Source organism: Numenius arquata, chromosome 1 (assembly GCF_964106895.1).
Source record: "Numenius arquata chromosome 1, bNumArq3.hap1.1, whole genome shotgun sequence".
Classification (NCBI taxonomy): domain Eukaryota; kingdom Metazoa; phylum Chordata; class Aves; order Charadriiformes; family Scolopacidae; genus Numenius; species Numenius arquata.
Window position 1 is genome coordinate 138,401,283 of NC_133576.1, and position 24,887 is coordinate 138,426,169.

The 24,887-nt window shown below is 41.8% G+C and overlaps 1 protein-coding gene across 1 annotated transcript in view; it reads right to left on the minus strand.

Moving 5' to 3' along the window:
* EMSY (EMSY transcriptional repressor, BRCA2 interacting) overlaps nt 1–20,148 on the minus strand; it is a 43,256-nt gene extending 23,108 nt beyond the window's left edge. The window contains exons 1-7 of the mRNA XM_074150248.1: nt 20,079–20,148; nt 16,547–16,646; nt 15,849–15,923; nt 13,434–13,609; nt 12,101–12,253; nt 6,740–6,999; nt 1,980–2,256 (exon numbers count right to left, since the gene is read on the minus strand). Of these exons, the coding sequence (XP_074006349.1) occupies nt 1,980–2,256; nt 6,740–6,999; nt 12,101–12,253; nt 13,434–13,609; nt 15,849–15,923; nt 16,547–16,646; nt 20,079–20,148 (1,111 nt within the window). The remainder of the gene's footprint in view (nt 1–1,979; nt 2,257–6,739; nt 7,000–12,100; nt 12,254–13,433; nt 13,610–15,848; nt 15,924–16,546; nt 16,647–20,078) is intronic.
* Between the last annotated feature and the right edge of the window lie 4,739 nt (nt 20,149–24,887).

A 24,887-nucleotide genomic window follows, 5' to 3' on the forward strand; every position in this document is an offset into this window, starting at 1 on the left:
CTTTTCTCACTGCATCATCTAAGACAGTTTCTCCATTTTTTTGGTCAGTTGTTTTCATTCATGAATTTAACTTTCCCACATTTGAAGTGATTATCAGTTTACACCACAAAACGTTTCGCCAGTGTCTTCTGCAATGACACCGATAATGTTGAAAAAAAAAAAAACAAAACCAAACTGTTAAAGAGATATTCCAGCTAACGTGTTTTAGAATTGCAGCTCTTCCATGATCAAACCAAACTAAAAATCCACAACATGAAATTCTGCCGTAAGTCTTTGTGCTCTGTAGACTTGCATCATAAGGAGCCGATTAATAGAAGCAACGTGGAAAGCAAAATACTTCCTCAGCCTTAGTTTGATTGCTCAACTTTTTGTGGAATGGAAAACACGAACCAGGAAAAATTGCCACGTGACACCTGTCATTGTCAGACACGGTATTTTTCAGGTGTTGGTCACAGAGGCCCTTTCACCCATCCACAGCTTCCCTCCCAAATGTTAGCTGGTGGCTGTGGAGCTGAATCAGTCAAGCTACCACACATAGTTTGAATTAGAAATCAGAAAATTACGAATTTTAATCCAGGCCCACTCAGGTCTTATTTTTTAAGCACTTGAAAACTGACAGGCTGATAAAATACACAGATAAAAAGGTGTAAACGCCTCTTTACCTTTCAGAATTATCATCCAGATTTATTACCACAAGAAATATACTAAAGACTGGGCACATCAAGCATAAATTGTATTTATTTGATGTCAACTTTGAATGATTTTGTAGATCAGGCTATAAGAGAAGCAATCATCTTCAAATACTGGAAACATCCATTTTCCACGCATCAGACAGAGCTCTTAAAGACAGTCACTTTGAGGCTATAGTGATTTAATGCTGCAAGTAAGATCTTTTCCAAATAAAAAGCTATGCCACACCATCTCACGACGTTTTTTTTTAAAAACGGATCTGCACATTAATTGCTGAAGAGGAAAAGAGTTCACCAAGAACTTCTGTAGAGTATCTTGGATTAGGTTCATCAATAGACTTCTTTTACATCTCCTGTGCTTTGTTCATTGTATGCAAACATAAAGTGCATCTCTCCAATGCTATTCTCAAAACAAAGTCACAGAGTGATAGGGATTGGAAGGTACCTCTGGAGATCATCTAGTACAACCTCCCTGCCAAAGCAGGTCCACCCAGAGCAGGTTGCACAGGAACACGTCCAGGTGGGTTTTGAATGTCTCCAGAGACAGAGACTCCACCATCTCTCTTTGCAGCCTCTTCCAGGGCTCTGCCACCCTCAAAGGAAGGAAGTTCCTCCTCATGTTTAGATGGAACTTCCTGTGTTCAAGTTTGTGCCTGCTACCTATTGTCCTATCCCTGGGCACCACTGAAAAAAGACTAACCCCATCCTCCTGAGACCCACCCTTTAAGTATTTATAGGTGTTGATCAGATCCCCCCTCAGCCTTCTCTTCTCCAGACTAAAAAGACCCAAGTCCTTCAGCCTTTACTCATGAGATGTTCTAGTCCCCTAATCATCTTCGTAGCCCTCCACTGGACTCTCTCCAGCGGTTCCCTGTCCTTCTTGAACTGGGGAGCCCAGAACTGGTCCCAGTGCTCCAGAAGGGGCCTCACCAGGGCAGAGCAGAGCGGGAGGATGACCTCCCTCGACCTGCTGGCCACACTTTTTTTAATGCGCCCCAGGAGACCATAGGTCTTCTTGGCCACAAGGGCACGTTGCTGCCTCATGGTCATTCTGTTGCCTACCAGGACTCCCAGGTCTCTCTCTACGGAGCTGCTCTCCAGCAGGTCACCCCTATCCTGTACTGGTGCATGGGGTTATGCCTCCCCAGGTGCAGCACCCTACACTTGCCCTTGTTGAACTTCTATGTTTTCTCTCCATCCAGCTCTCCAGCCTGCCCAGGTCTCACTGTAGGACAGCACAGCCAATTCATCAGTGAAAAACCTTTTATAAACACAGTATTATTGCCATACCTTGTGCTACGGTTGACATAACCACCGACGGAGTTGATGATACGACAGCAGTCACAGCAATAGTATTTGCGGTACAGGAGGGAGTGGAACAGCTACTGCTGCTGCTGCTGCTACTGACCAAGGAGGACTGAGACGCGGTTATAACCACCGGCTGCTTTTGAGTAGTTGAGGCAATGACTGACGTCGGGACAAGTTTCGTTACTGCTGCATAGTTGTGGGACTTTGAAAGGATGTTGGGTACAAAAGTTGAGCTTGGAGAGGTGGTTACTATTATCACCTGAAAGAAGAAAAACAAAAAGAAATTTATTTGTTCTTTGCAACTCTTTAAAAGCACAAAGTTTCAGTAATGTATCTGCCTACGTGTATTTAGTTTCAAGGATACACGTTTAAGACCATTTAAGAGTGTTATATTCACATTTGCAGGCAATAAAAATTTTCAATTTGTTTGAAGAAGTGGTGATAAACATCCTTAAAATGAGAAGGGTTTTGTTGTTCCTTTGGGGTTTTTTTGCTTGTTTTTAAGGAAAACAACTGCTATCTAATTAAAGTAGTATTATCTCATGTCTGAAGGCAAATGGACAGGAATATACTGCTCGCCTTCACTAAACTGGGCCGGGAAGCCCATTTTAAATGGAACAGAAGGGATTTCAAGCAGGTTTTACACACCATTCTCCAAAACCCTGCACATATATCAAAAAATGGCAGTGAGAGAATCGATGCCACTCAGCAGCTGCTGAGTCAGTAATGGGAAATATTTTTGATTCACAAGGCCGTAAGCAATCAATATTTCATCAGTGAAAAACCTGGTTTAGGTTTAAAACAATTTCTGCTTTAATTAGTGCTCTCAATAACAAGAAATTCTTTATCTGTCTGAAAACCATTTGTCTAAAGACAGTAAACATTACCCCTGGTGTGAGTTACAATTACAACTCCATGAATCTGATTTGACACAGAAAACCACAGAATTCGTTGTAACATTGGAAGAGGTCTGTTCTTATGCAACTGACCTAGAAAAACTACGTATTTCTTCAAGTATTAAATATGGGCACTATTTATGTAAAGAGATTCCTTTTATTCTGCTTATATGTACCTCCTTGTACTTACAGACACAGAGTTAAAATAGAAACAGACAGCACAGATATACAACACATTTTCAGTTTACCATGCAAGAATATTGAGAAATTATTTTAATAATGCATTTGTTCCAACAAAAATTTCATTGATTAAAACCTTGAAAATTAATGATTTGATGTAGCAAAAGCAGATAGAAAAAAAAAAAAAGGTAGAGAAGGAATAAAGAAAATCTGGGTCACCTCAAACCAGAACTCTTACACTACTGCCCAAGGACTACTGAAACCTTGCCTGACAGAGAAACAAAATAGTATGATAATGGCACCTGAAATAGGCTTAGGTGGAAGATCAAGAGTTTAAGTGTTTATAATTTGTCTTTAAAAAAAAAAAAAAGATAATCACATGGATGGAATAAAAGCAGCAAATTTCACAACCATGACTGCCTCTGCCTCTCCTTTCCCTCCAAGTGCTTAGTTTTTATGGTCCCCACTACTAAGCTAAATCTTTAATATCTTGATCTCAAGAAAACCAAAGCCTTACTACCTCCATGACCTACAGCAGGTTCACCACAACTGACCAATGTGTGAAGGACAAGGTTTCCACATCTGCTGCTCTACCACTTGATTGCATTCTCCAGGGAGACCATTTTCTCTGCATCACTCTTATTTTTGCCTTCTGTCTAACCCTGATTTAATCAAAACACCCTTCTGAAATTGCTCTTACGCTATGACCACGCAGACGAGCTGAACCCGACACAGTCTGATTCTGGTACAAGACTTGCAGGTGGAAAGATCCTATGACATGCCTCTGGAGTTTTATCTTGTTTCTTAAATAGTCAGTTAATGCTAGAAATACTTCCCAAGCGTTTGGATTTTAGGGCCAGCTCCATTCCACCTAGGATAATTAATTTAAAAATACAGCCAAAGGACAACTTGCAGTTAAAAAAGGCAGATTATTCACATTAAGGTTCCTATATAATCCATAGTGCAACAAGGTAAATTCAGCATCTCAACTAAGTATAGGTATGTAGAATGAATCAGGCGTAATCACATCTCCTGAAGACCAATGTTCTTCAAAGACAGAAATAAAACCATCAGCCCAAGATTATCACTTAATAACTATTTAATCATGCAAGGAAAAAAAGTCTGTAGAGCGTTACAGTTCAACAGCGATTGCTGTCCTGTAACCAGGCAGGTTTGGGTCTTTCTATTCTATTTCTTCTTTCAAAATTCACACAGAACAAAGTCTAGTGGTCTCCATGTATAAAGTCTATCCAGAAGAGAGAACTTTCAGGTAAAAATGTAAAAGCACTAAAGCTCAAATTACAGAAATTGTATTTTTAAGATACTATTTTTGATACTATTTTACTTTGAAATGACCAAAGTAACCTCATCGTGGGTACCAAAACTGCATCACATCTTTTACAGCAGAAAGACTGCCTGATCTAAAAAAAACAAACAAACAAAACTTGCTTTTTTGTTGTTGTTGATTCTAATTCTTAACGTAAAAACAAATTCCTGACATACACTGAAATTAGTCCTGTCAGCTCTATTTTGAGAGACATCAAAATCTAGTCCCTGAAGAAATAAAGGCATTAGCTGCCAGAAGCCTCACTAGCTAGATTCCTTCTGTGTCCTAGACAGAGGACTTTATTATAAGAGAATCCAAAAATTAGAGCTGTGGCATTATTAGTTCTTCCGACAAATCTTCCTCCAACCTACTAAAATGTCAAAACAATTCAGAAAGCTGGCGCGCGGAAACGGAGAATTTCTTTCATATCCAACAACTTCACTCATACCAACTGTACTTGTTTAAAATAGTACATTTCCAATTTAAGTCTAACAAGTCTGACATTTAATTTAAAACTACTAAAAGGGATTTCTCCCACCAAAATGATCTGGTTTTGACATTATCTAAATCCAACAAAAGAGGGCAGTGTGACAAGTTCAGATACAAACGCTACTAAAGCTCCCTAATGAAACAAGTGACGATTTTCCTATCGTTGCAGATCAGTAAGAGAGTCAAATACTACTACGCAAAGCAAACCCTAAAATTTCCACGTCAGGACAAGCAGAGGCACAACTGCAGAAAAGACTCTATCAACAGTCCATTCTCTCCCTTTCAGGGATTTAATACACTCCATTTTTAACTACCATGATATAATACTCATTTAATGTTTAAGATGTTTAAGGCAAAAAAATTCTTCCTACACAAAAGATGAGCAAAATAAGAGAAACAGGATGGGTGGAAGAAACTCTGTTCTCACTGTGAATTTGCTGCACTGGATGCAGGACATTTTATTTGATGGTTTATGCTTGCTCACGGATTTCTACACATGTATTCAGAGATGAAATTTGATTAAGGACACTGTTAAAGAACAGTGAATCAACTGAAAGCATCAAAGAACTCTGAAGTGGGAAAAGGCCAGAAAGCAAGTTCTTTATTGCACATTACTTCAGTTAATCTTCCTTGGTTTTAAAGTTTCCAAAAATCAGGACATGGGAACTCTGCTAATCCAAATAGAGTTATAAAACAATTGAGACGACTAATAGAACAAATACCGTGTGAAGGTTTGAGCTCAATAGTCAAACTCTCACAGTTGGAAAAAAAATGCTTGTTAGTGGCCAGCCTACCATCAGTCTGTTGGTATCAAGGCCAAATTAATTCCAAGGCCATTAATTAATTAAGACTCCCCCCAAGTCTGCCTTAATTAATAACTGTACCAAGAATGAACTCGGTCTGAGCCATTAATCTTTTTTTACATCTTAAGAACAAAAAAGTAGACACATCTTAAATGCTTCCTAAAGCATGGGAAAATAGTCACGCTATAGATCAGGCACATAAAATGGGAGTCCAACACAAAATTTCCACACAGGAAAACCCTTTTCCACACACTGCATTCTGGTGAAAGCTGGGCACGATCGGCTGAAATAATGCAACCGATTTTGACTGCTGTAACACTGTTAATGTAGAATGAGAAATGGCACGCTAGAACTGAAAGGAAAATAAAGCCCCCCCCAGTCTTTGACCAGCTCCAAGAATAAGCTTTATAGACCCCCGTAAAACTAGTGTCTAGACAAAAGGCTTGGCTAGGGAAAGCCCACGCCACCTCTCCTGGAATTCCACTACTGCAAAGAATAATTATAAATAAGGAAAATAGAAATAAGAAAGATTACCTTTGACCAATAGTTGTTACCATCTGAAGGCTGTTCAGTGGCCTATGTGATCCAGTTCTCAGTGGACTAGTGTCCATATCACAAAACCCAACACCACAAATGGTACTAACTGGCAACCTTGTTGGCAGTCTCACCAGAGAGGCCAAGAATTGAATGAGCATGGAGACTGAATCCCCTCTCATCCCTAGAAGTGGTCCCTTCAGGTCAGGGTTGAGGCACATTGGTGGGGCAGTCTGGGGGAAGCTTGCACTCCCGCTGCCTGTGCTGTACCTGTTCTGTGGATAAAAAGAGGGCTTCAGTCTCCACGGCTGTCAATCCAGGTCCTTTCACACACAGGTGAACTAAATTCATACAAGATCTCGGTTTTTCCTCTTTGTTCGTTTTAAAGAGGGATTACCTTATCCTTAAAAAAAACCCCAGCTAGACAGTTCATAGAAAGGAAAAGTCAAACATCACGTCTTATTCATTGATAAAACCAGAATAAAGTAACATTTGGCAGCTTCCCCCACATACCTTCTGTGTTGTCGTGTTTGTTGTCTGTGTTGAGGGCTTAGTGAAGGTTATTTTCACAGGCGACATGTGTGGTGGTAAGGAGTTGGCAATGCTCTGCATTATATTACTCATCTTGGGGCTGCCACTTACAGGCACTGTGATAGTTTTAGTGACAGGAGTCACCGCCTTTGGGACTTCTTTCAGCAGCACAGGGGAAGAACTAGAAGAATTCGTTCGCCGTCTTTTGCGGGGCTTTTCATCATCATCTGAGCAGCTGACACCTGGAAGAGAAGTACTTTTTCAAATTATATTTTCCCCATTTGCGGCGCTCAATGCTTTCTAAAATACTTCAAACTTGCCGCGTCTTATACCCACTCTCAAATAAGAGGAAATGAAATAGAGGATAAATTATTTCTTATGGTCACAACTAACCTGTATCGCACCGTAGATGGTCTTAGTCCTTGAGATAGAGCACACTTAAAGTGCCATAAAGCAAAGAAACAAGCCCCCAAAAACCCAAGCTACTCAGCTACTGGGTTACTTCGGTCGGTTTAAGAGATTAAAAAACTGCAAGAGCCAGTACAGAGATTTCATTCTGTCTCCAGAAGCCTGACTGATAAGGCTACGCACACAAGGGAGAGGGGGGTAGGATAACATCATGCACATCTCAGTTTAAAATTTCACACTACGCTGTTGTTGTCGTTGCTGGTTTTCTTCACAGCAACTGGGCTACTGAATTTAACCCTCCTGTAGTCTTCTCTGATTTCAACCTCCGTATCTACTGATCATTACAGTACCCTTCTCCCTTTTTTGTTTTGCCTGGGTGGGTTGTGGTGGTAAGCTCCTTGAGCGCAATGGGCAAATCATGACCAGAAAAGACAGATGAGACTGTGTTCCAGATTCTTCCGTCTGGAACTCCAGTAGGATCAAAACCAGACTGAATTTTCTTGGGATGTCTTATGTCAGAGTGACTCCTTGACTCAAAACAGGGGTGGAAATGCTAGATTTGGGCACTGACAGAGATGTGAGCACTGGGACTGTTTAGTATGAGGAAGAGGAGGCTGAGGGCAGACCTCATCACTCTCTACAACTACTTGAAAGGACACTGTAGAGAGGTTGGTGCTGGTCTCTTCGCACAGGTAATCAGCGATAGAACAAGAGGGAATGGCTTCAAGCTCCAACAGGGTAGGTTTAGACTGAACATTAGGAAAGAATTTTTCACAGAAAGAGTGGTCAGACACTGGAACAGGCTGCCCAGGGAGGGGGTTGAGTCACCATCCCTGGATGTGTTTAAGAGCTGTTTAGATGTGGTGTTGGGGGATATGGTATAGGGGAGAACTTTGTAGAGTAGGGTAGATGGTTGGACTCGATGATCCCAAGGGTCTCTTCCAACCTAGACGATTCTATGATTCTAATAATGCAATAGGATCTGGAGCCTCAGCTGAATGTGTATTAATGATGCTCAAGCACAAACCTCCAGCTGCTTCAGTCCAATGAAGAAAGACATTATGATGCTGGAGCGTGTCCAGGGAAGGGCAACGGAGCTGGTGAGGGGTCTGGAGCACAAGTCTTGTGAGGAGCAGCTGAGGGAGCTGGGGCTGTTCAGCCTGGAGAAAAGGAGGCTGAGGGGAGACCTCCTCGCTCTCTCCAACTCCCTGAAAAGAGGGTGTAGCCATGGGGGCGGTTCTACAACTTCCTGGAAGGTGCGTGTATCCGGGGGTGGGTTAGTCTCTTCTCCCAAGGAACAGGCAATAGGACAAGAGGAAATGGACTCAAGTTGTGTCAGGGAGGTTCAGGATAGATATTAGGAAAAATTTCTTCACCGAAAGGGTTGTCAAGTGTTGGAACAGCCTGCCCAGGGAAGTGGTGGAGTCACCATCCCTGCAGGTATTTAAAAGGTGGACAGATGTGGTGCTGAGGTGGGTTAGTGGTGGTTTGAGCAATGCTGGGTTAATGGTTGGACTCAATGACCTGAAAGGTCCCTTCACTGAATTTCACTGAATTTTTTTAGAGTTGGAAGGGACCATATAGATCATCTAGTCCAACTCCCCTGCTGAAGCAGGATTGCTTCGAACCTAGACGACTCTATTCTATGATTGTTATTCACCTCAGCACAGCACCTTGAGATCCTTTTTTTTTTTTTTTAATGACATACCTTAACTATTAAGGTCAAACCTCACTTTATCAGCTTCTGCCCTGTTTGGTGTGTTTTGTGCAACACTCATAAAACAGTACCTAACACACAATCATGAAAAAAAACAGAAGTTCGGCCTCAAAGGAGTTCATTCTTCCTCACAATCGTTTACTGCATATGTAGAAAAAAAGTCTGCTGCAATATTCAGCTAAGCAATGGGTAGCTCCTTCTGCAGCGTGATCAATGGATCTTAAATCCATACAAAACTCTCCTAAGTAGGCAAAAGATTCATAAATAGGTATACCTAAGATGTAGTTTAATTACTTTGAAAAACTCTTACAGCTATAGAGTAGCATTTATGTTTACCAAATTAGCCAGTGTTAAACAATTAAAAAAAAAAATATATATATATATGCAAAAAATACACAATCTCCTTAGACAGAACAAGCTGAAGATGTTGTTCTTTACGCCTGGGGCTTAGAGACAAAAAAATGCTGTCACAGTAAAAAGCAGTCTCACTGGTAACCCAAGCAAACTTGGTTGGCAGGCAATCCCTAATTAGGGTCAAGATCTAATTACTGACAATCTCTAATTAAAATAACTAAATAATGTGGCATTCCAAAAAAGTGAAGACACAGGAATCAACATGGGCAGGAAAGTGCCCAGTAGCACAGCAAGTGATTTCTGGAAAATGGGATTCTCTCCTAGAGGGAGCACCAGCTCGTTTGCAGGTACATTTCAGAAGGCTGACGGTTTTATCCACACAAAGATGGAAAACTGAACCAGAAAAGGGAGAAAAGACTCAATTTTGAGTTTGTTTTGAACTCCAAAAAAAAAAAAAATTTAGCTGGCTGTAGCAGTACAGACGAAGCGTGGATCTACAAGTCCAGATTTCAAAGCTCTAACCAATAATTTGTTTATGGCCCTGAACAAGCCTAAGGGTGATCTCCATCTATAAAACAGAGATTTGGTTACATGACTTTATGGTCTATTATGAACAGGTTTTTATGTATTACTGTGAGTGCACTACACAAACTTATAACTGTGAGGACACTAATCACATAGAAAACGTACAAGAATTTCATAATCTCCAAATTCATTTGAATCAAAATCCATGTGCAGCAAGGATGTCAGGACACAGCTGTTATTTTGGTGGCTCACCAAGAAATAGTGGAGGGAGAGGTCTTTCTTTGTGGTCCTCATCCACAAAAAAATAAAATAAATCACAACACAGAAGAAAGTAAGATTAAACTAGCAGAACACTGTTTTATGTTAAGTACAGCTCATTTCATCTCCTGTTTTCACTATTGGGGTTCTCTAAGAACATTATTTCTGCAATTTCATGTTAGAAGCTGCATTTGCACAAAGCTTATAATGCTTATAAATACTTAAAGGGAGGGTGTCAAGAGCATGGGGTCAGTCTTTTTTCAGTGGTGCCCAGGGATAGGACAAGAGGAAACGGGCACAAACTTGAACATAAGAAGTTCCACCTAAACATGAGGAGGAACTTCCTTCCTTTGAGGGTGGCATAGCCCTGGAACAGGCTGCCCAGAGAGGTGGTGGAGACATTCACCACCATTCACTGGAGACATTCAAAACCCACCCAAACATGTTCCTGTGCAACCTGCCCTGGGTGGACCCGCTCTGGCAGGGGGTTGGACTAGATGATCTCCAAAGGTCCCTTCCAACCCCGTATCATTCTGTGAAAGTTTTCCACCAGCATTTAGCTAAAAGGTAACACAGCTCGACTATAACTCACACTTGACGGGCGAGGAAGCAGAGGCACGGAGAGGTTAATGGCTCAATCAGACTGTGACTGGGATGGGGTCACACGACAGATCAGTGGCGAAGTCACGACTATAACTCAGGCCTCCTGAGCCTGCTCTTAAGAATGTTTGTTAAACCTAACGTGACTGATATAACACATTCTGAAAAACACACATTCCTTAAAAAAAACCCAGCCAACCAAACAAAAAAACATGAGGAGGGGAAAAAAAAAAAAAAGAAAGAAATCAAGGGATGGACAGAATAAAAATGAGAACCTTTCATCCCTCTATCATGTGTCTAGACTGGTTTTATACTCATTACCATGTAATAATTCAATAGAGGTCTAAATTAAATTTTTAAGAGGTTAAGAACATTTCCCCCCGAATCTTTAAACTAGAGCTGAGTGATTAGTGTATTAGATCAGAAAAATGAAAAATCTTAATGTAATGGATTCCATGCGTTGATACAGACATTAAAGATGGTGGTTTGCAGGTAACATTATATTTATGTACAATGTGACATTTCTGACTAGCTACAAATTTATACAAACACACACATATAGCAAAAAGATTACAGTAATTTTAAAAATATTAAAGGTATCCACAGTAAGCATAAAAATAGCCCTTATCAACCTCACTATTAATTGTTCTTTGCCACCTGCATTTTGATACACCAAGTAAGGACAGAAGGAAACATTTTTAATTATCAGTTAAATAAAACTACCTTTGATGAGCTGGGCATATGAATGAGGATGTATTCTGCTTTTAGAACTAGCTGATTGATTAGCCAAAGAAAGCAGGGAAGAGGGGGAAGACAAGAAAAAAAGACTGTTTCTAGACGTAATGCCCTGAATTTCCAAATTTAAATACATGATGATGGGTATCAGGTAGGATTTTGTATGGAGTTTTCAGAGTTGCCCAGGAACGCAAGGCTCACTAAGATTCGCTTCCAAATAAATCACAAATGGCCAGACGTAGTTAATGCAATATATATATATAATACAAATATAAATGCTTGTCAAATTAATGTATTCTAAAAAAGTCTAGTTCAACTGTGAAAGTGGAAAGGAGGGACCTTTTCTAACCGAAATAAGTGACTACTGTGTATTATTTAAGCAGAAGGAAGAGGGAAGTCCTCTGCAGAAGCGATCAGCAGAGCCACCTTAAAGACAACTAACTCCTGGACAAACTGGATTAGAAATCCACTGATATACAGCAACGCCTGTATTTTATTTTCAAAATACTATTCACTCCCTTTTCCTTGCCATTACTGCTCCCTGCAGCTTTCTACAGTGAGTGGATCAATCCTGAACACAATTTCCCTGAAAAAGGGAAGCAATAAATTCACTCTTTATACAAAACGAAGGCATAAAGGCATTAAAATGACCTGCCCAAGGTCAGAGCGTTTAACTCAGTCCATGCTTCAGCCACCAGACTGTCCCTTTCTTTCCCTTTTGTTAATCAGTTGCTAGTATCACTTACTTTTGACGTAAACAGTACTTCCACTTGGCAAGACGACTACATTGGAGGCTGGACTGGCGGGTCTGGGGGACTTCACTGTTGCTACACTGCCACTTGGAACAGGGGTGGATGTTGGGGTTGAAGTGGTACTTGTGTAGGAATAGCAAACCACCACTGAAGAGGAGAAAAGACACCTTCCAAATAACTGATGTGAAGAATCCCATTATTCTACCACTATTTTTAACAATTGAAACGGAAGCCAAAGACTTACTGGGTCATTATCCGCATCTTTGCCTCTGCAATCCTGTTATTGTTGAATACTCCCCAGTTTGACCTAAGCGTAGCCATGGAATTAACGGCCTTCAAAGACAACACAGAAATCTAACCTCCCCTCCTCCCATCCCCAGACATCTGCTGCCCATTCTAGAATTTTTTTTATTTGTATCGATCTGATGTTTTACTTTGCAATTTGTTATTTTTCATTTTAGCATTAATTCAATATTTCGATCTTTTTGCTTTTCTGTAAATGACCATATCTAGACTGGTAACTGATAGGAACTACCTTAGTGCCTCTCCTCAGCAGTACATCAGTTGAAGAAACCAAAATACTCCTTCAGTAATGAACAACTGATTTTGCTAATCAGCTTTTTTAAACTGTTGCTTGTAACTAATAGTACAATGATCCAGTATTTCTCAAAAAAACAGCATAAAACAGCCTATTTCAAGAAGCGTTACACATTCTTTACTTGCAATGAAGCATAATTCGAGCCTATTCAGCCCCGCTAGACGGAATGTGTACTAGCATTATTTAAAAGGCATAGGGACAGCAGAAAGCCATTTTTTAACTCAATAATTGGTACGTTTAATCTGAAGGAAAAAAAAAATTAAAACAAAACAAAATGAAAACGAAAAAAATTTTCTTGACTTTCATCAAAAACTACTTACATTCTTAAAATAAAGTGTTCTGAAACACCTTTCATCGCTTCCAGAACTTTACAAAACCTTAAGCCATCAATCTAAATTTTTATAGTTTATAGAGCTTCTCAAGTTAACCAGTGAATTTCCTCCTTGCTTTCTGGCAATTTTTTTAATTCCACTTACTAATGTACTCACTAACACAAAGCTGTCAGATTTATGCTACAGATGCTGCAAAGGCATCTTTCTAAAAAGGGAAAAAAAAAAAAAAAAGAAAAAAAACAATTTTTTTCATAATTCTGTGAATGCTGTGCAGTAAGAATGATTTAGAATTTAAAAAAAAAAAATATCTAACACTTAAAATCTAAGATAGCAAGTTATACTGTGACATTATTTTAATATTCCCAGAGATTGCAGTAGAATCCCGGCTTTCTCTCACCTTCTTTGTTTCCAGTTTCTGCAGGAACGGGCAGAGATGCGTTGTGCTGAACAGCTGCATTGGCAACAGCGTTAGCGGTAACAGTAAAAGCCGTTTGTGGAACCAGCCGTGGCATCAGCGGCACCAGTCGACGACCTTCTATAGACCATTCGGAAGAGCTATTTGGTCCCGACATACTAAACAGAAATGCACATTTTGTAAGTATTCTGCCCCGTTTCCAAAATACTCAGTACTCTTATTTAAGTGCCTTTTTTTCTAACAGTGAAAGCCTAAAAGGCATTTTCTAAAGACATACTAGAACAATGATCTTCAACTTTCTTCATTTCATGAAAGCCCTTACATTTTTCCCACCTGATGTAGAAATCCTCCCATAGAAAATTTAAGAGTTGCTTCTTGTTTTACTGTTTTGTTTCACAGAGCCCTTAAAGGGCCAGAGGTCTGTGGATATTCAAAACCCCATAATTAGATTAGCTACTGTTCAGGTAGAGTTGGTACACTCTCTACTTCTGGATGACAAAAATGCCTAGACCTCCAATAGATTTCATAAAAGACTACTGAAACTGATTATGTTACAGGAAAAAAAAACACCCTCAGCTTCTAATGTAAACCTTGTTTTACCTGAACAGAAAAGATTTTCAGACTTAATTAAAATACTCCCAAACAGGGTAACATGACATGAAATTATTTAAATACACCCTGTGCACCTTCTTCAACTGCAACCAACCTGCTGCTCTCATTTTCTCTTAGAATTTACACACAAACTAGAACAGTTCCAGAAAATGCTGCTCTTATCTAGATGGAGAAGTGTTTCCGTTTATGACTGTTTTACATGACTCATTTGTCAAATCAGCAAAACCAAATGGCAAATTGTTTTTCAATGCTGTTACGTTCTTAAGCAAATCAACCCATTTAATGTATTAATATATTCCGAAAAACAACTTCTCACGTGAACTATTGCAAGCAAATCCCAGCAAAAGCTACCACAAATTAGTTCGCAAAACGCAGAGGATCTGCTCTGGTGTTAAATCCTGATACGCTTCAGCGTCCTTCATACATATTCATATAGTACAAGCAGATCTACATCAGCTGAGGTCAAAATGCATTTTTAAAATCAAAAATAAGACTACAAATGCTGCATATAGCAAAGCTAGCGAAGTCGGCTTTCCTAACGAGTTAGAGAATTATTTAAGTCAAATACTGTATTACCAACCAGCACTTACAAAGAATTACCACAGGAAAAAATAAAAAGATGCAGCACTTCACAATTGCACCTTGTCTGGAATATAATATCTCATCCATCTGAAGTTCAACACCTCAGGACAAACTTTATGCTTCTTCTGTAAAACGCTAAAAACAGAACTACTACTTAAAAAGGAAATTCAATTCAAGAAAATAAACCTAATACAATAATTAAATGCTTATTTTTCATTTTTTTTCCTCTTTCTTTAAAGGAGTATAAGAAAGTTGGTGGGTTTTTTTTGCAAACAGCATATTTCTAACTCTTTAAACTTGAACATTAAAACACTAAAATGTTAAATGTCCTTCTGCAGCACTAAAACATTATGCTGATTTTGGTGAATCTTGGATCAGATAATTGCTAACTCCAAGCAGGACTTCCTTTTCTTGTCCCCAAAACCCCTCAGCTACAACAAACTTAAAAATCACTGGTTGTAACACAGAGAAAGAAAATAATATACGCACACTTACAATCCAGCTCTGTTTAAAGCCAGTTCTGAACAGTAAGATTGTTAAGTAGCTATCAAAGATATATAAGCACTTGCCCTCTTGCTCCTCTCCACCTCCCAAAATCATGTGGAGCTTGCAAAAGCAAAAGCAAGGAGGAACCAGCCCAGTTGATGCCAGCACAGCAGCTGCATCAGGCAGAGAACAGGGGACACTGATGTCACCAGTCAGCTTGCTGCAGTTTTTTTTTTTTTTTTTTAACTCTGACCATTTTTTCCCCTCTGTGCTGATACGTTGTTTTCCACTAATCTCCGCCATCTCTTTCCCTCCCTTTGTCTTTCCATGTAATTAAGTCCCTCTTAATAGAACCTTGCCAAATGGATTTAAATAAAATTAAAGGTAAACCAAAAAATAATAAAGCAAACATGTTCATCCTCCTTCTGGATTTCTCTTTTTTCTGCTGGTCTGTCTTACAGAAAGCTCTTCATGACAGAAGCCTGTTTGTTATATCATACTTGTAGAGTGAATGGGATGCCTTCAGATCCAAAACTAAGTAACTGTTTCCACTTCCCTGATGTAAATCTGATACAGTAATTCCTTCATCCATACACTGTCTTAACTACCGTTCTTTAAAGCACCATCAATCCTCAAAGTTCTATCGTTCAGTTAAGGCATAATAGATTTTCCAAAGGGTACTTTTGGAAATCACATAGAAAATGACCTGTAACTTACTTGTGTGCAATAGTCGTTAGTCGTTCATCATTTACTGCTCTCCGAACTTCAGCACGATGTCGCTCCGTTGAAATACTATTAAAAAAACCGGCAATATATTTTAGTCAGAGGGAGACGCGAACATTTATCTAAAACTTCTACCTAAAATTAAACTTGTGAATAATCTGCTCAAGAGACGAAAGGGAACAGGCATTTACATTTAAGAGATTGTCACTTAACTTCTGCTATCACAGTGAGAAAGAATGAATGTATTACTGAAGAATAAAAAGAACATTACTGTTCGTAGGGTACCCCTGTGAAACAGCTAGAATCCAACCTCCAAATGGGAGCAATAAATTTAAAGCATATGATAGAAAAATTTGCACAAAACGTGCCGAGTCCTTTCTTGATGTAACTTGGGCCCGAAGACCTTGAAGTCCTACCTTGATGAAACTCCAAGGTAGCTCACCCCCATGAGCTACCTACAATCCTTCTAACGCTCAGTATCTCACAAAACACCAACAAAACAGTAAAGCTTCAACCACAGTTGCTTTCCTTATTAAAAACTCAAAGCAGAATAGGAGTTAAACCTCCACAAGATGGGAGAATTGCCTCTCTATAAATTAAGATTTGCTTTGTGATCCTAGCGACAGAAAAAGCCCGCAACACCTTAAAAGAAAACAGGTCACCGGTTCTTATTTTAAAAAGATCGGGGTTACCTAAGCACTTTAGAGAGTTCTCCAAGAAGATCCTTCTTCTCTTTCGTAAGGTCTCCCTGCGCACGTAAGGCACTGATGACACCTGCATATGCCTCCAGTTCTGAAGAATTAGAGCAAATATTTCTATTTAACACTCACAGCAAGGGAAAAAAAATGTTATTTTCAGTATTACTGACAGTATTCTATTAATTTTCAAAAGCATTACGAGGAACATGTCTTTCAATTATTTAGTGCTTTTCAAAGAAGATTGATGATTTAGAACTCTCTCAGTCAATTACTCTGCAGCGTACAGCTTTTCTATTAAACAATTGTATCATCACTGAGGATTATCTGGTTTATAAACCCAACCGAATATTTCAAGCTCTCTCTGAGCTGACAATTCAGCCAGAAAGCTTGAAGAAACAGTCCCCAAATTTGGACAGTCGCTCAGAACTCTCTAGAAGCTGGAGAAGAAAATCTTTAACACGTATCATTATTAGAAGTTCAATGGAAAAGGTTGGCTTGAAAAAGAGCAACTGATTATTTTTTTTGTAATGCTGTTGCTTGATTAGCAGGAGAACATCAGCTCTAGTCTGTTAAATATGATCATCATAATCTTTTATGCCAATTTACTTGATACACAGAACTGCTTGAATCTGAAAAGAATGCAATATACTGAATTAAACCCACTCAACGCAAAAGAATCAATCCAGCTGTTCTTGAATGTAGACCCATCACGAAGATTAACTCACAAAAACTCAACTCTGATTTAACATAAATTTGTAATTCCAGGCGACCTATGTAAATGTCCTGCTATTGGTGTTTTAAAAAATAGAATAGTTAAAGGCTACTGAAACTTGTGAATTTTGTCCTGCTACACCTAATGCAAATAATGGAGTCTGTTAATTTGCCCGAGAATGACTTGCCGTTCTAAGCTTAGCACAGTTTAAGGAGATGTTACTGAAACTCCTGCTTTAAGCCAGAAATATCAATTCTTTCGATACTTAACATGGGTGCTTTTCATTCGGCACCCCCATTTCAGCAGCCAACCAACCCATCCCAGTGAACCAAAAGCAAGAATAAAAGGGGCAGGGTAAAAACCTAACACCTCTGAAGTTTGCTGCAAAAGAAAGACTGATGCTGTTCTGAAAAGCTTTCAGTTGAGGATTCCAAAGAGCTAATTTACAAATCAAATCAAGGAATTGAGCTGAAAAGAAGTCCTGCTCCCCTGTCCTGATTAAAGCAGACAAAACACAAAGCAGAGTCGCTTTGCTTAACTATGCAGCCTGCACAGGGATGCTGAGTGACCTACAGAAGTATTTGCAGCTTCGGTTATAAAACATTTGCTAATTAATGCAATGGTTATTACTAATATCAACATTTATTTAGACAACCATGTTACAATATTTAAGATACTAATTATTTTCCTCTCTTAACAACACAAAGTAATTCTCAGATACAACCGTATAATTATTTAGCAAGGATTTTTATTTTTTTCCTTTCTGTATTTTTAATAGAGATCCTCTACGCTAGGGCTTTAAAAACGCAAAGTCTGGCCTTTTGGATGCTAGTAAAGATTACAGAACAGCTATAGCTAGCTTCTTCACCCTTATGTCTATGCAGCAATCACTAACTGATGCAGTCTCTTTCCAACACCAACCAGGTTTCACAAATAAATACTATTTCTGAGCATAAGGTGCTACCCTCATCCCCTTCATCACTTATAAGCCACGAATGCCACAGAACAACGCTGGGTACTGCACACCTCAGGATGCATTTCAGCCTCACCTACACCACTGCACTTCACTCATGAGGAATTACCCCGCAACCGCCCAGCGGTCAACCAAAGAAGATGTTGGGATGAGAGATGGTAAAGTGGGACTCTACCAAGCAGATGAATATTGCTGGATGTGACCATTAGACAAGTATCTGCTCCCACTACCCGTGTTCCTTCATCCTCCGATCTATTTAAACTGAGAGCTCCTCTACCCTGGGAGAGACACGGCTTCACCAGGCTCTGATCCTGTTAACGCTGGCAGGGCCCCCTTGTGGGGACACAGCTCATGCCAGCAACAAAAAAAAAAAAAAAAAAAAGATTTATTTTTTTTAATTTTTTTTTTTCCCGTCAGCCTAGGTTATGTCATTGAAGGAGGTGTAGCTGCAGTTCTTGTTTGGCTCAGCTGCAACCAGCAAGGTTCTGCCAGCACAACTGCCGGCAGCTGGAAGTTCTTTTTTTTCCACGCTCCCAGCCAGCGGAGCTACGTTAACAAAATTTAGTAGCATGGATCCAGTCCAAATCGGCATCCTGCACTTTCTCCTAGTTTTCGTACTTCTTGAGCCTCGCTTAAGACCCAGGGCTGTCACCTTAATGGACACACAGCTTAATTGCAATGTCGTCTGCAACATCTGCGTCACTGTCTGTTTCAAGAGAACGCAAGTCCCAGATTCCCAAGAAACAAAATAAAAAGGGCAAAGCAAGGGAAAATAAATTCTCAGCTCTCCAAAAATCAAGTGGATGGCTTCATGATGTATGAAAACCTTGGCACAGTTAAGAAGTGCAGCACATCATCTTTTAACATTCAAGTAAAATGAGAACAAGAAAAGCTGTGACTTGACTGTCACAGGAAGTTAGAGGCAGTCTCAACTTTCTTCCTGACATCATCTCCTAAATTATGCTCCTCAGAAGAAAGTCTGAAAAGAAATCAAGATTTTTTTTTTCCCCACATCATTCAACTGGCAAAAAAATCCTTAACTAAATAAGAAGAAATTCAGCTCTTAACAACTCAAAAATGACTGTACAAGATCCGATCAAAGGTGTAACAAAGGATTCTCTCTCCTGTGGCAGCCAAAAGTGGATGAGGAAAGAGCAAATATTTTTATTACCTTCCAACATACAAAGGCAAGTCTCCTTGTATACATGTATTTGCAAGGACAGAGCACAAAGAAATCTCCCAATATATCTCTATTGGGCAGGGCTCTCAGATATTGAGCTACATTTGAAATAATGCAAAACACTCCTGTTGTTATGAATTGGGAACATTGTTTTCACACTTCCCTACCAACCTCTGTAACTGCAAATCACAAACTACCTTTTTTCTTCTGTTTCAGGTCTTTATGATAGAGTACCTTTACTACTTGAACTCAGCCCCAGAGTGCCAGTTAAACCAGGGTTCCATCTTTTTTTTGGGTAGAAAAAGGTGTCTAATACAGAATTGAAAAACAAAGATCCTCCTCTCACAGCCTATCCCATCGCACGTTAATAGTCATGAAAAGAACAGCAGCGCAACGCTGCAACATGGAGGCAGAGATGGACCAGCACTTCCATGAGAGCTTCTACCAAGCCAGAACGATTCTGCTCTACTCATTTTGCTCAGGCAGAGAGCATCTGCCAAACATCATTTTAAGCCAGGGCTGTCAAACCAATGACACATGCAAAATGCAGGAAATGACTTGTAAGTTGCCTGTAGACATATTAAAGTATTTTGTGGAAGAAGCAGCCAGGCAAATCTTAAAAGGGCAAACATACAGACCCACAAATTGTATCTTACTGTACCCAGTTTGCGAAGGATCCTCTTGCATTCATCTCTGCTGAGGTCCAGAAGCGTTGGCCACACCACAGGCATCTTTCCCTTCCGTCTGCGCTCCCACAGAGCTCAGCCTCGCTGAAAAAGGAATATAAATGCAGTAAGCGCAAGTCCATCGTTTATCGATTTCCCAAGCCGATTAATGTAAACTCTCCTCATCCTGCTCGCAACTCCACCGACACATTCGCTCCCATCCCTGCCCCAGCCTTTGTAATGGCACGCTTTGCTATGCAGGAATTCACCAGTTTCACAAGGGCACGGACTTCCTACACTCTCCTGCTCGGATCCATCACCCAAGCTTTTTTACCGAGTTTCCTACCTCCTTCTCCAGCCTTTTTTTTTTTTTTTTCCCCATGCTGAAACGCTCCCCGAATTGATGTTCCAGTCTCCTCCCTCTCTTTATGCACAGAGCACCTATTATAAGAACTCTTCCAGCTAACCGCACGCCCCCCCCTTCCCCCCCCCCCCGCTTCCCCTCGGGGAATACATTTAGCACTAGCCTATTATATGACAGAATAGCAGAAACACCGTGAAAATTTGCTTTCCACGTACCCACATCAATACACCCACCCCCCCCTCAAAAAAAAAAAATAAAAAAAAAATCCCCAAACAGGGGAACACCCCCTCGCCCGATCGCATCTCGGCGAGATTCCGTGGGTGGCGGGGAAGGAGGAGGAGGAGGGCGCATCCCCCCGTTGAAATGAGGATAATAAAGGGGAAAAATTAAAGAAAACAGAAGCCGGAGGAGAGCGGGGCGAGCCGGCTTGTGCCAGCCCGCCGCCGCGCCGCCTTCCCCGGGCAGGGAACGGCACAGCAGAGGGGGGGGGAGAGGAAGGGGGAGGCACCGGGAACAAAAGCCCCGGCGCCGTCTCACCTTCCAGCGCCGGGCTGGAAAGAGCGAGGGAGGGAGGATCTCCTACAAGGGCGGCCGGAGGCAGCCGCCACCCGGGGACTCTCCGGCCCTCGGTCCCCGTCGGGCTCCGGGGGGCAGGGGGGGAGGGGGCGGCAGCCCCCAGGGCCCTCACCGGCGGGAGGAAAGGGAGGGAAAGAGCGGGCGGCGGTCGCTGCTTCTCTGCAGGCGGAGGACGGGGCGCTGCCCGCCCGGGCCCGTGAGGGGGCGGCGGGTCCCTGCCGTCCAGGGAAGGGGAGCTGCCCCTCTCCCTGAGGGGGTAAAGCGCCCCGGGCAAGGCGGGGAAACGCAACGGGGCTACCGGGGAGCGGGACCCACCTGCCCGGCCGTGCCTGGCACATCGAAAGACTCCTCGGCGGCCGGGCCCCTCCTCCCTCCCTCCCGGTGCCGCTCTCGGGTTTGTTTAGTGGCGGCGGCGGCGGCGCTTCCCGGGGCCAAGATGGCGGCTGCGCGCACTGCGCAAGCGCGAGCTGCCGCGGTGTACGCCGGGAATCGTAGTCCCCCTCCCCTTGCCCTCCTCGGCGAGCGAGGAGATGGCAGAATGAAGGGCCAAGATGGCGCAGGGCGCATGCGCATCGGCGCAATAGCATGCTGGGAGTTGTAGTCCTCCAGCGAGGCGGTAGGCTGAAGCCCTTGGCCATGCCCGCCATGGGGACGGGCAGCGAGAGGGGACAAAACACCCCCGGCCGCGCGTTGTCCGCTTGGGCGGGAGGGTTGGAACGTACCCCGAAATTTAAAGAAATCTGGCGGGGCTGACATCAGCCTTGACGTCATTTGGCCGTTTCCAGCTTTCTGACTCAAAACGGGTAGCGGTGATGCAGTGCAAAAAGCTTCCGCGCAGTCAATGAGGTCATAAACCCCACACTGCTTCAGGGCGGGTTTCGCTCCCCGCTGTTGAGGGACATTAGCGTAAATAAGTAAGTTTTAATTAGAATAAATTGCTCAGGGTTATATTATGGTGTGATTTACGCTGTTTGCTTAGCCTTACTCAGCAGGAGCGGGTAGATTTGCTGAAGCCTTTAGGCCGCAACACAGTTAATTGTCTCAGTAATTTTCCTAGAGGCAGATGCAGTGCTGCGTTTAGGGTTCTAGTATAAGAAAAATGTTTTGGTAGTGTTTTTTCCCCAAGTTTGGGACTTGTTTTTGCTCTCTCCAACACCCTGAAAGGAGGGTGTAGAGAGGCGGGGGTCGGTCTCTTTTCCCAAGGAACAGGCGATGGGACAAGAGGAAATGGACTCAAGTTGCGCCAGGGGAGGTTTAGGATGGATATCAGGAAAAATTTCTTCACTGAAAGCATTGTCAAGCCGTGGAAGAGGCTGCCCAGGGCAGTGGTGGAGTCACCATCCCTGGAGGTATCTAAAATCCAGGCAGATGTGGTGCTGAGGGACATGGGTTAGTGGTGGGTTTGGCAGCGTTGGGTTGATGGTTGGACTCGATGATCTGAAAAGTGTGCGAGGGGCACGTGTAGAGATGGCAACGGTATCATTGCCCAGGGGGGATTCCTTTGCTTGGGGTCCCTCTCCTTGGAGGCACCCAGCCCGGGCTGTCCTTGCTGCTGTACCTTCCAACTAAATTAATTATTTTATGAAATCCAACATCTGGAGATTCTGCTGCAGGAAACCTACAGTCAAGCCTGAAGAAGGAGGAAGGAGTGTGTGTGTGTGAGCATCACCATGAATGGTGTGTGGGTGCTTGGGCAGCAGCTCCTCCTTTAACATCTGCAACTGCCTCCTCCCAAAACCGACACTTTTTGGAGAGGGGAGATTTAGATTGGATATGGGAAGAAATTCTTCACTCTTGAGGGTGGTGAGACACTGGCCTAGGTTGCCCAGAGAAGCTGTGGCTGCCCCATCCCTGGAGGGGTTCAAGGCCAGGTTGGACGGGGCTTTGAGCAACCTGGTCTGGTGGGAGGTGTCCCTGCCCAGGGCAGGTGGTTGGAACTGGATGGTCTTTAAGGTCCCTTCCAACTCTAAACATTCTGTGATTCTATGATTTCCCAGCAAAGCCGTAATTATATCTCTTTAAAAAAGTCCTTAGATCAGATTAAAAATAGAAAATATTTTTGGGGTGCAGCTGAAGCTTGAAAACAACGCATCTGTCTGTTTGTGGGTGTATGTTGCTGCCAGAAAGCAAAAAAAAAAAATCAGATCCATAAAACTGCAAGGCAATCGCTGGAAAATCATACCAGAGCCCCGTCAGGATGAGCTTTTGCTGTCGGGTCTCCATCTCACAAGGCTTTGTTTTTTGCTGCAGGCACTTGTTTTCCACGCTTCATCTTGCACGCTTCCTGATTTTGCGAAGCGAACGGGCGCCCAGGGGACAGACGGTTTGATGAAGAGGAGGGCAGGGCTCCTCCTTGTGCTGCTTTCTCCCAGAAAAATCTCATTTTATAGCTTGCTTTTACAATGCCAGGAACAGCTGGACATTTGCTGAAGTGAAGACAAGGCGGGCGGATGGTGTGCGTTGAATCACAGCACCTATTTCCAGACTTGCAAGTGCTCTTCTTTCCACCCCACAATAGATAAAAATGTTTCTTCCCTGTGATCACCGATGAGCATTTTCTCACTTGCAATTTCCTATTGTTCTTCACAGCGGTATAAATCTCAAGTACTTGAAAACAATTATGCTGAGCAGTACAGGAGAGCTAGAACAATTTTCCTTCGTTTTTTTTTTTTTTAATGCCTTCTTAAACAAGAACCAGCTGAAGGCCAGCGGCAGCATCTCTGCATAGTATTACCTAATAAAAATAAATCTCCTCAGCCCAAAACAGAGGAAGGTGCAGACCAGGTTAGTGCCAGAAGCTGAAGTTTTCCTTCGCAGGTCGGAGACACCGCTGCAAACTCATCTGGAAATGTGCTTTTTAATGTGATTACTCTGGTCAATAGGAACAGGCAGCACAGCCTTGCTGCTTAAAGAAATAAAATAACTTTTTTGAGGTTTATTTGTCAGTTCTAACTGTGATGCTCTAGCAGAGTATCAGCTTTATTGCATCTGAGGTGTTTAACAGCTGGCCCTTGTATTTGTAGAATAAATCATTCTGTGAGCAAGAATATCCCCCAAATTCCTTTTTTTAAGAAAATTTATCTACTAAGGTGTAGATTTTAGCTGAATGTTTTCTTCGAGTTTGTGTGCTCATTAATGCCCTCTGTTTTCATACACGCTCTCCAGTGAAGTCTCTGCTAACACCACAAATAAGAGAAAGCACAAATCCGCTTTCTCAGCCCTGCCCAGCAGTTATATTCGTTGAACTTACTTACATCAAGTTGGCTTTTTTTTTCAGATCTTTAATTTTTTTTTCAAATGTGGATGGAACTGGCCAATGGGATGAAAAGTTATTGCGGGCAAGGTGGACAGACACACGCTGACACGCACGTACGTACATATGTGTGTACTCAGGAAAACGGTTTACTCTTCATTTCCTTCGGCACAGGAAACAGGAGAGAGATGTGAAAAACGAGCCGGTTCTGTATGAAGTGTCTGAAGCTGCCATTGCTGCATTTCTACAGATGTTGTAAGATGATTTCCAAGAAAACTTCTTTTTTTGTTTTATCAAGAATGAAGACCCGGACTTGAAAAATTCATGTGAGAGAGGTCCAGAAAGTCCAAAGGCCAAATTCTGCTTGTACTTATGGCAGCACTGTTGCCATTTACTTCAGGTTAATCTACAATCAATTCTCTATTACCCATAAAAATAGGAGGACTGACACACCATGGACAAAGCAAAAAAAAAAACCCAAAACACATAAATAATGAGTCTTGTAAAGCGTAAGTAACTTGAACCAAGGCCAGAGCTCTGCGGCGGTTGATCAGCTGGGATGGATCCACCGAGGTTGTCCCTGCAGAGGATCAAAGGTGAGTCCCAGAAGAT